Source organism: Erythrolamprus reginae, chromosome 2 (assembly GCF_031021105.1).
Source record: "Erythrolamprus reginae isolate rEryReg1 chromosome 2, rEryReg1.hap1, whole genome shotgun sequence".
In the NCBI taxonomy this organism is placed as follows: domain Eukaryota; kingdom Metazoa; phylum Chordata; class Lepidosauria; order Squamata; family Dipsadidae; genus Erythrolamprus; species Erythrolamprus reginae.
The window spans coordinates 24,926,170-24,938,323 of NC_091951.1; the positions used below are offsets into that span (position 1 = coordinate 24,926,170).

General features: G+C 41.7%; 1 protein-coding gene across 2 annotated transcripts in view; it reads left to right on the forward strand.

The window, feature by feature from the left end:
- LOC139159983 (zinc finger protein 572-like) overlaps window positions 1-9,851 on the forward strand; it is a 38,188-nt gene extending 28,337 nt beyond the window's left edge. The window contains exons 1-2 of one of the 2 annotated variants that reach the window (XM_070737470.1): window positions 2,785-2,878; window positions 7,898-9,851. In XM_070737470.1, the coding sequence (XP_070593571.1) occupies window positions 8,613-9,593 (981 nt within the window). In that variant the 5' untranslated portion in view covers window positions 2,785-2,878; window positions 7,898-8,612 and the 3' untranslated portion in view covers window positions 9,594-9,851. Of the gene's footprint in view, window positions 1-2,784; window positions 2,879-7,897 lie in introns of those variants that run through there. The other variant, XM_070737471.1, reaches the window with a different exon arrangement.
- Window positions 9,852-12,154: the final 2,303 nt, after the last annotated feature.

Genomic DNA, 12,154 nt, shown 5'->3' on the forward strand with positions numbered 1-12,154 from the left:
GGGCTTACAAGGGGGGCGGCGAAAGGAGGGTAATTATAATTTTATTTTATTTTTAAGCGGGAAAGCGCCAAACCGAGACAAACGCGCGCCAGCCCTCGCCACGTGCGCGCCGTGGTGAGGCGACTGAGGAGATTTCCACCGTCTGGGGGGGAAAGGCGCGGGCCCGACGTGAGGAAACTTGAGGGAATTTTTTTTAAAATGACTTTAATCATAGACGGTGGACGAGCCCGGAGGGATGTGGTGGCTCGCCGGGATGTGCTTGTGGGTCGGCGGGGCTCTGGCATGGACGCCCGGGCAGCCGCGCAACCTCTACCGCCCCTTCAACTTGAGCTCCCTAGCGGCGCTCTCGGCTCTGTTCAAGACGGGCGCCGCCGGGACGTCGTTGGCGGAGTCTCCCGCTGCAGCGGCGGGCAACCGAGTGGAGAAACTTGGGCGTGCTTTCAAGCGGCAGGTGAGGCAGTTGCAAGAGAAGAGCGACCGCTTGGAGCTGGTCTTCCTGGTGGACGAGTCGTCGAGTGTGGGCCAGGCGAACTTCCTCAGTGAGCTGCTTCGTCAAGAAGCTGCTCTCCGACTTCCCGGTGGTGGCCACGGCACTGGGGCCATGCGGGACCGCTTATCCAGGCGGGCGTGGACCAGCAAGCCGCCTTCCGCTCTCTCTCTTTCTCTCTCTGTTGCTGGCGTGGTGTATGAGAGAGAAAGAGAGAGAGCGGAGGGCGACGAAGAGCTCGCTGAACACTTCGCCCCTCCGCCCGCCCGCCCACGAAGACGGGCTGCCAGTGGACTTCAGCAAACTTTCCGCCGTCTGACGTTGGGTTGCGCCAACCTTCTTCGCGTCCCTCTGCGAAGGAGGCGGACCTGCTTTGCTTGTCATCCGGCTTCACCTTGGCCTCCACCCATTTGTCTAGCTCGCTTCCAGCGCGTTTCTCTCGCTCCCTCTTTGGGGCGAGGCATTTCCATCTTTTCCTCAAAACTCCCCCCCTTCCCCATCTTCACACACACACACATGGCCCCACACCGCCTCCACCACCCGGTAACGCGCCCGATCTCTACCTCTCTCTTTCTCTCTCTGCTGCTGGTGTGGTGCATGAGAGAGAAAGAGAGAGAGAGAAAAAATAAGGGAGAGAGAAAGAGAGAGAAAGGAAGAGGAGAGATAGAAAGGGGGAGAGAGAAAGAGGGAGAGATAGAGAAGGAGAGAGAGAAAGAGAGAGATACAAAGAGAGTGAGTGAGAGAAGGAGAGATAAGAGAGAGAGAAAGAGAGGGGCAGAGAGAAAGAAAGAGGAACAGAGAGAAAGAAAGAGAAGAACAGAGAGAAAGAAAGAGAGGGACAGAGAAAGGGAGAGAGAGAGAGAAAGAGGGAGAGATAGAAAGAGTGAGTGAGAGAAAGAGAAGAGAGAGAGAAAGCGAGAGAGAGGGGGGAGAGAAAGAGGGAAAGATAGAGAGGGAGAGAGAAAGGAAGAAGAGAGATAGAAAGGGAGAGAGAGAAAGGAGGAGACAGAGAGGGAGAGAGAAAGGGAGAGATAGAAAGAGAGTGAGTGAGAAAAAGAGAGAAGAGAGAGAAAGAAAGAAAGAAAGAAAGAGAGGACAGAGAAAGAGAGAGAGAATTAGAAAGACAGAAGGACAGAGAGAAAGGGAGAGAGAGAGAAAGAGGAAGAATAAATATTAAATATTGTATTTGTTCCCATTTTGTTTTTTACTTTAAATAAGGTATGTGCAGTGTGCATAGGGATTTGTTCACACGTTTTTTTAATAGTCCGGCCCTCCAACAGTCTGAGGGACAGTGAACTGGCCCCCTGTGTAAAAAGTTTGGGGACCCCTGATCTACACTGTTCAAAAAAATAAAGGAAACACTTAAACAACACAATATAACTCCAAGTAAATCAAACTTCTGTGAAATCACACTGTCCACTTAGGAAGCAACGCTGATTGACAACTTGGATTTTATATTGCGTTGTTTAAGTGTTCCCTTCACTTTTTTTTGAGCAGTGTACTTTGAAATTAACTTGGATACCATGGGCTCGTTCAGACCTGCGTTCACCGATGGGCGTAAAAACTAGATCGAAAAGGATATTGAGATGTGAAGCAATATGAAATTGTAGTTGGTTTTTTTTTAACAGCTCCTATTTTAATACCACTGATAACTACACAACCCCCTGGATAATTAGAATAGAATAACAGTGGGAAGGCACCTTGGAGGTCTTCTAGTCCAACCCCCTGCTTAGACAGGAATCCTACACTACTTCAGACAGATGATTTTTTTTTAAAGTAGTTATTATGTAAACAAAAAAAATAAGATAGTACATAATCTATCATTTTACAATATACTTATTTGTTTGTTTAAATTTTGTATTTGCAAGCAACAAAACAACACACCATAACAAACACCACCCCCGTCCCCTTTGAACTGTTATCCTCACAGTTCCTTCTTTATATAGTTATACGGCCTGTAACATCAGCGGTTATTATATGATTATTCTATAGTTCCAGTAAAATTAAGGTCAAGTTGTTGCTATCATAATCTTATGAATAAAGTTAATTCTGGGAACATCGGGTTTTATTTACAGCTATTTTCAGATGATTATCTAACATCTTCTTAAAAACTTTAAAAAAGTAGTTTTAAAATGGCGGGGGGCCCCAGACACTTAGGCTGTATGGGGCCCCAAAATTCCTGATGGCGGCCCTGGAGACAGGACAAACGTGTTTCGCTGCCTATCTGGAGATGATGACAGATAATAAAGGAGTTAAAACCATCGAGTACCGTATTGCTAGAAAGGATGGGAGAAGAGGAGAAGCGTAGAGGAACTTCGGGATTCATGGGCGGAAAGTGTTGTGCAGAGTGGCCTTTTGTTCTCTTCCCCGGGTGGAAACAGCAGCTGGAAAGTAAGTTGAGGGCAGGGCAAGTCGGACTGTTCGGTTTCCTTCACGGCCTGGAAGCAGAGAAGCTGCTGGGCTGAAGCATGTCTGTGCTGCTGCTGCTGCAGGTTCCTCTCCTGCCCAAATCTAATCCCACTGGTGCTGCACGCTGTGAAACTGGTGGTTGTAGTTTTTTCGCTGGTGGGAAGATTTAAAAAGTCTCTTTCAAGCTAAGTTGGATTCTTTGGGAATGGCTTCCCTCCAGAGGTTGTGGGTGCTCCATCAGGTTTGTGACAGAGGGACATAGTTGGAAGGGACCTTGCAGGTCTTCCATTCCAAACCCCTGCTCAAGCAGGAGACCCAGTGTTATTTCAGACAAATAATCCGTTTAAAAGCCTGCAGTGTTGGATCTCTCACAACTTCGTTGGGAGGCAAACAGTTCCACTGGATAGCTGTTCTCAGGAAATATCTCCTTAGTTCTAGGCTGCTTCTCTCCTTCATTAGTTTCCATCCAGTTTCTTGTCCTTCCTTCAGGGGCTTTCGAAGAATAAGTTGACACCTTCTTCTTGGTAGCAACTCCTCAAGTATTGCAAGACAGCCATCATCTGACACTCTAGGGTCCTGCCTTTCAATAGACAATTCATTTCCAATTCCTGCAACCTTTGTTTGTATGTTATATGTTCTGGCCCCCTAATCATCCCTACTGTTCTTCTCTGTGCTCTTTATAGCAGCTCAACATTAATTAATTAATTTATTTATTAGATTTGTATGCCGCCCCTCTCCGGAGACTCGGAGCGGCTCACAACAATCACAACAATATACAAATCCAATATTTAAAAAGAAAACAAAAACATTTAAAACCCATCATTAAGAACCATACAATATAATCATACCATTCATAAAAGCTATATGTGCTCAGGGGTATCTCAGTTACCCCATGCCTGGCGAAAAAGGTGGCTCTTGAGTAACTTGCGAAAGTCAAGGAGGGTGGGGGCCATCCAAATCTCCAGGGGGAGTTGATTCCAGAGGGCCGTGGCCACCACAGAGAAGGCTCTTCCCCTGGGGCCCGCCAGACGACACTGCTTAGTCGATGGGACCCGGAGAAGGCCAACTCTGTGGGATCTTATCGGTCGTTGGGATTCGTGCGGCAGAAGGCGGTTCTGAAGGTATTCTGGTCCGATGCCATGTAGGGTTTTATAGGTCATTACCAACACTTTGAATTGTGACCGGAAACTGATTGGCAGCCAATGCAAGCCACGGAGTGTTGGAGAGATGTGGGCTAACATAGGTAACCCCACAATAGCTCTCGCGGCCGCATTCTGATCTTAAATTCTATCCCTCTGTTTAGGCAGCCTAGGATTACATTATTATTATTATTATTATTATTATTATTATTATTATTATTATTATTTATTAGATTTGTATGCCGCCCCTCTCTGTAGACTCGGGGCTGTCAGGGTTCCAAATAGCATCCAAAATTAAATCAGAGTCAATGGCAAAGGATTCCAATTTTTTAACAGAGTCATGTTGGTACATCTGGGTGAAACCCAAATATGAAGTCCCTTGGGTTTCACCACCCAGTTGAAAGTTCAAGCCCTTGCCCCCATACCCACAAATCCATCATGTCCAATCTTCAATTGCCATGCTGGCAGAGTCCACCCATATCCTTCCGTGCTGGTCTAGCAGTGCGGAGCAAAGGCTGATCTTGGTTTTTTAGAAAGAATTTGTTGTGACTACATACTAAAATCATACTATCCCCCCTCCCATTCCCCCACAGTAGAAAATGCATAGTAGAATGTTATAAAGTGTGGCAGGCCAAAGATCCCAAATAAAATGGCTTCGGCCTGGTAAACCTGGTTAGCTTTTTTGGCCACTGCATCACATTGTTGGCTCATATTTAGGTGATTGTCCACCAGGACTCTATCTTCCTGCTATTGAGCCAGGTTGTACCTATTTTGTACATTGTCATTTGGTTTGTCTTGGTTAAGTGTAAAACCTATTTTTTTTCTTCATTGAATTTTATTTTGTTGCGCAGGGCCCAGTGTTAAAATCTATCAAGATTCTTTTGAATCTTGAGTTTGTCTTTTAGGATGTTGTCTATTCGGGCCAGCTTAAGAAGATACAGAACAACTAGAACTCGGACCACACGTTTCCTGAATAGTTTTTATCCCAGAACTATACTCGCACTTATCAATGAACTAAAGGGTCACCATTAGTGAACTGTTGGACAATCTTCTATTACTCGGTTTGTCATGTAGATGGTTGAGTGGTTCAGGGTGGGGAATTTGTAGTGGGTGGGACATTTTATTCTATTTTTTATTCTATTTTTAAATTTTATGTATGGTGGGACTGGTCTCTGGGTGTCACACGACTTTCGTTGCCAATGACAATTCGTTGTTTTGACAATGACAATAAATTTTTATTATTATTATTATTATTATTATTATTATTATTATTATTATTATTATTATTATTATTAATGTCATTAAGCTGGTAGGAATAGCCAACACCCAAATTTCCAAATGTGATGATTTTCAATTAAATCTCCAAATTTGATGATTTTCCCTTCTATTCACTCATCAAAATTGTTTATGGAGATATGGAAGGTTAGTGGGCCTAAAGTATCCCACTGCTTACTTCTTTCCAGATAGTACTATATTTTCCCGAAAGTAGAACATGTCCCCTGCTCTAAAAAGTAGGTCCTAGCTGATTATATAGATCTCAGCAAGATAGTAGGCCCTAAAAAGCTACATGAACCAAAGTATTAGATAGAAATATTTCAAGAATGGTGGAAGGTCTTAAGCATAAAACGTATCAGGAAAGACTTAATGAACTCAATCTGTATAGTCTGGAGGACAGAAGGAAAAGGGGGGACATGGTTGAAACATTTAAATATGTCAAAGGGTTAAATAAGGTCCAGGAGGGAAGTGTTTTTAATAGGAAAGTGAACACAAGAACAAGGAGACACAATCTGAAGTTAGTTGGGGGAAAGATCAAAAGCAACGTGAGAAAATATTATTTTACTGAAAGAGTAGTAGATCCTTGGAATAAACTTCCAGCAGACGTGGTAGATAAATCCACAGTAACTGAATTTAAACATGCCATATCCATCCTAAGATAAAATACAGAAAATAGTATAAGGGCAGACTAGATGGACCATGAGGTCTTTTTCTGCATTCAGACTTCTATGTTTCTGTGTATCAGAACTATTTGTAATCTGGCTGAGCTGTTGCTGTAAAATGGGTTTTTGGCAAGTATGTAGTTTTGAGATATAAGGATGTTGACATAAGGTATGTTTGTATGTATGTTTGTTTTTATAATAAGGGTTTTTAGTGGTTTTATTAAATTGGATTGTTACATGTTGTTTTTTATCATTGTTGTTAGCCGCCCCGAGTCTGCGGAGAGGGGCGGCATACAAATCCAATTAATAATAATAATAATAATAATAATAATAATAATAATAATAATAATTAGTTTGACTATTTGTTCCCTGAACCTTCTAGGTTACTATGGCACTGTAAAGGCAGATGTGCATCTGGTCCACAAATTTATGGTCGTTGTAGCACATGTCCAGTGACTGCATGTCAGCAGTTGCTGGGGTTAAGAAGATGCAGGGAAAACAGATGGACCAATTTGGGTTCTGCCAATCAGTACACATATACGATTACCACTGTATCCCATACTCATGATTGCTACTTGTGACCTTCCCTGTTAGCTTTTGACAAGCAAATCAGTGGAGATACTAGCAGGAATTTGCAACCACAGTTGTGTGAAATTACCTTTAGTAGTCCACAGTTATTTCCTTAACAACAGCAGATGATCAGATGTAAATTGGCACTCTCATGTGACATCATGCTCATGATCACATTGCTTAGTAATGCAGATGTCCATCTAAATTACTTTCAGGAAGTGAGGACTGCTTGAATTGGGATGTCACCAGAGTGGTTGTGGACAGTATTTTCTATGATATTTGGAGCGGACAATTTCCATGAGCAAAATGAGATGTATTTGGTGATAAGGCTTTGCACTGTAAGAATCTGTGATTGACCCAAATCAACAAGAGAATTTCCTAATTGAATTTGATTTTGGATCTTGGTTATTTTCCATGTCTCAAATGAATCATGATAGTCTGTAATATGGTAAATGATTTAGCTTTACTAGATAAATGGTCAAAGCAATGGAAACTGCAGTTTAATGTTTCCAAATGTAAAATAATGCACTTGGGGAAAAGGAATCCTCAATCTGAGTATTGTATTGGCAGTTCTGTGTTAGCAAAAACTTCAGAAGAGGAAGATTTAGGGGTAGTGATTTCTGACAGTCTCAAAATGGGTGAGCAGTGTGGTCGGGCAGTAGGAAAAGCAAGTAGGATGCTTGGCTGCATAGCTAGAGGTATAACAAGCAGGAAGAGGGAGATTGTGATCCCGCTATATAGAGTGCTGGTGAAACCACATTTGGAATACTGTGTTCAGTTCTGGAGACCTCACCTACAAAAAGATATTGACAAAATTGAACGGGTCCAAAGACAGGCTACAAGAATGGTGGAAGGTCTTAAGCATAAAACGTATCAGGAAAGACTTAATGAACTCAATCTGTATAGTCTGGAGGACAGAAGGAAAAGGGGGGACATGATCGAAACATTTAAATATGTTAAAGGGTTAAATAAGATTCAGGAGAGAAGTGTTTTTAATAGGAAAGTGAACACAAGAACAAGGGGACACAATCTGAAGTTAGTTGGGGGAAAGATCAAAAGCAAAGTGAGAAAATATTATTTCACTGAAAGAGTAGTAGATCCTTGGAACAAACTTCCAGCAGATGTGGTTGGTAAATCCACAGTAACTGAATTTAAACATGCCTGGGATAAACATATATCCATTGTAAGATAAAATATAGGAAATAATATAAGGGCAGACTAGATGGACCATGAGGTCTTTTTCTGCTGTCAGTCTTCTATGTTTCTATGTTTCTAATATATACTTTTTATTTTTTCACATCTTCTACAACAATTTTATAAATAATTAACATTACACGTTTCTTTGAATCTTATAGGCAAAGAAGATGGCAGTAAGAGCACACCATACAGCTGTTAATAACAAGCATCCTTGAAAATGAAAGAAAATCAAGTCAGAAATCAAAATATTTTTTGTTTCCTTTATAAAACCACATCATTTCCCCCCCTGATCATGTGAGACATAACAGACAGAAAAAGAAAAAGATTTCAAACTGGAATAAATAAATTATGCAGAACTCAAGCACACATTACATGAAAAGTCAAAGGAGGTTATTTTTTATTCAAAAAAAGAGAAATATTTGGAAATCACAGAGAGCAACTTAGGGTAGACAGAGAAGCAGGCCTCACTCAGAGACATAAAAATGGCTTTAATCAAAGCACCACTAAACAATGGATAACACTTGTTTTTACCTCAAGAATTTAAGAGTTGGATAAGACCCACAATTGCACTTATTGTGAGAAAAGCACAGATTGGAAATCACAACTGATCATGCATAAGAAGATCCATCCAGGGAGAAAAGTCTTAAAAGTGCTCCCTATGTAGAAAATAATTTAGTGAGCATGGCAACTTGGTGATACATCAGAGGATTCACATCACATATGAGTGTCCAGATTGTGTGAACTTTTTATTGGAAATTCCCACCTCATGAGACAACAGAGGACACACACACACAGGCATAAAAACCATTTCAATGAGAGAAAGCCTTTGAATGCCTTATCTGTGGGAAAGGTTTCAGTCACAATTACAGCCTGATGAACCACCAGAGGACTCATATAGGAGAGAAAATATTTGAATGTCTGGATTGTGGGAAACGTTTCAGTAACAATTCCCACCTCGTTAGACACCAGAAGAATCACACAGGAGAGAAACCATATGAGTGTCCAGATTGTGGGAAAGGTTTCAGTCAAAATTCCAACTTGGTGATACACCAGAGGACACACACAGGAGAGAAACACTTTGAATGTCCTGATTGTAGGAAAGGCTTTATTAGGAATTCCCATCTCATTAGCCACCAGAGGATTCACAGAGAAGGGATACCCTTTGAATGTCCTGATTGTGGAAAATGCTTCAGTGAGAATTTCAGCCTGGTGAAACACCAAAGAACCCACACAATAAAAAAACCATTTGAATGTTCAGATTGTAGAAAAAGTTTCAATCATATTTCCCAGCTAGTGATACACAAGAGAACTCACACAGGAGAGAAACCCTTTGAATGTCCTGATTGTGGCAAAAGATTCAATCACAATTCCAGCCTAGTGGCCCACCAAAGGATTCATACAGGAGAAAAACCCTTTGAATGTCCTGATTGTGGGAAAAAGTTCTGTCGGAATTCTGACCTGGTGAAACACCAGAGGGCTCACACAAGAGAGAAACTATTTCAATGTTCCGACTGTGGGAAAGGTTTCAATAACAATTCCCGACTGGTGACACACCAGAGGACTCACTCCAAGGAAAAACCATATTTGTGTCCAGATTGTGGGAAAACTTTCCTTTGGAATTCTCGACTGGTGAGTCACCAGAGGACTCACACAGGAGAAAAACAACATGAGTGTCCAGACTGTGGGAAAGATTTCAGTACTAAGGATAGCCTTCTAAATCATATGCTTATACACACAGGAGAGAAACCATTCAAGTGTCCTGTGTGTGAACGGTGCTTTAGGAAACCTTCCAACCTTTTCACACACAAGAAAATCCACCTGAAGCCCAAAGTGATGAATGTAGAGAAGGCTTGAATTTCATTTCAAACGTCCCATTGTAATTTCAGCTGAGAAATTGACTCTCTAATATGACTAAAAAGAATTGGCCTAATTTTTTGCCAACAAATATGTATTAGATGGGAAGGAGGAAAGAAAAAAGTGGAACATATTAATTTGATAAGGATTGTTTGCCCATCAGCAGCAGAAGTTGCTAGATTTTTTAAAAATTGTACAATATTTCAAAAATCTTTTCACAAGTGTCAATTCTTCTCATAATAAATGATACGAGTCCTACATTCAAAGCCCTAGCCTTCTTCTCCTTGGGTATCCTTAAGATTTTCATCTCCAGAGTTTCCCTGACAGCATCTCTTCCATATTTATTTTATTTATTTATTTTGTCTAATACACAATTATACACAATGAAGGTTATAGATGATATAGTAAAGAAGAAATATGAGATATAGGAGAGACTATAGGACAGGGGACGCCCCTTAAGAGCACCCAGGCGATAATTAGAGACTGGCTTCTCATATAATGAGAAAACAGGAGGAGAAGATAAATAGTTTATCTTTTCCTAATAATTCCAGAAATTTATTGCACCAAGCATGTCTGCTCGGATTGTATCAAGAATGAAGCACATGTATTTGTATTTGTATTTATTAGATTTGTATGTTGCCCCTCTCCGAAGACTCGGGGCGGCTAACAACAATATAAAAAGACAATGTAAACAAATCTAATATTAAAAAACAATCTAAAAAACCCCAATTTAAAGAACCACTCATACATACAAGCATACCATGTATAAGTTCTATAAGCCTAGGGGGAAGGGAAATTTCAATTCCCCCATGCCTGACGACAGAGGTGGGTTTTAAGGAGCTTGTGAAAGGCAAGGAGGGTGGGGGCAACTCTGATATCTGGGGGGAGCTGGTTCCTGAGGGTCGGGGCCGCCACAGAGAAGGCTCTTCTCCTGGGTCCCGCCAAACGACATTGCTTAGTCGACAGGACCCGGAGAAGGCCAACTCTGTGGGACCTAACCGGTCGCTGGGATTCGTGCGGCAGAAGGCAGTCCTGGAGATATTCTGGTCTGATGCCATGAAGGGCTTTATAGGTCATAACCAACACTTTGAATTGTGACCGGAAATTGATCGGCAACCAATGCAGACTGCGGAGTGTTGGTGTAACATGGGCATACCTTGGGAAGCCCATGATTGCTCTCGCAGCTGCATTCTGCACGATCTGAAGTTTCCGAACATGTAGAAGAAACCATGTGAATACCAAATATATTGGGAGAGTTGGGGAAAGTGACAAAAGCATTGTAAAAGCTGCCCGAAAATGACGTTCATGGAGAAGAGCTGTAGGAATATTGATGGCTGCCATTCTGGCAGGGAGGGTCTGAATGCCATTTTATGACCTTTTTCTCTTTTCTGAACTTTGATGTACTTTCCTGGGAATGGGATTGGGGAGGAATTGTTTGTGGCCACCTGTTTTATCCCTGCTCCAGTGGAACAAGCAAGCAGCCCTTGAGAACAACCTCTTACCACCTTCTCATCTCAGAGTTTTCACAACAACTTTGCACCTGTAGATTGGTTCATCTTGGATTGAACAGAAGGGAGGAATTTCTACCTAATGGTACACATTCCATTAGATCCTACCTCGCTCTACTTGCTATCACTGTCTCTCAATAAAAGATTCCTTTTGAAATCCCGCATGTTTCAAGAATTCTACTTTCTTGAAGAGAGAGGAGAGGCAAATCCTTATATTGTCTGTTTCAGCACAGGACTTCCAGGTTTATTTGTAACTGAAAAAGACCTCATCGTCCACCTAGTCTCCCCTTATACTATTTCCTGTATTTTATACTTATACTATTATATTGTACTGTATTATACTGTATTATACTTATGCTATTATATTGTAGTGTATTACACTGTATTTTATACTTATACCTTATTGTTCTGTCGAGCTCTCTGGTAGAATCCTCCCAAAAATGCACAGATACAATTTCAGACACACACACGTTTGAAAATTCAAAACAATGTTCTTTATAATGAAACTTCACTGAAACCAAGCCCTCTTTTGGTATAGCAAAGAGCACTCATCTCCAAACAAACTGATAATTTGTACAAGTCCCTTATCAGTTCAGTGATACTTAGCTTGCAGCTGTCAGGCAATTCACAGTCCTTCTTCTTTCACAAAGTGAAACACACTTTGCTCTGGTTTAGTTTCAAAGCAGGGAAAAATCAGCACACAAAAGGTCAAATTCAGTAAAGCAGTCATGAAACAAGATCAGATAATTCTCCACAATGGCCAAACCCACAGGCTGCTCTTTATAGCAGCCTCACTAATTGCCACAGCCCCACCCAACCACAGGTGGCCTCATTTTCTTTGATAATAATCTCTCAGTTGTTGTTGCCTATGCATCGCTCTCCGCATGCGTGGCTGTATCATTAACTCTTGTTCTGAATCCAAGTAGGAGCTACATAATTGATCTTCTTCTGAGCTGTCTGCCCCACTCTCCTCCTCCCTGTCATTCATGTCTTCTTGGTCAGAGGAGCCTTCATCAGCAGATTCCACGGGGGGGGGGGGCAAAACAGGCCTGC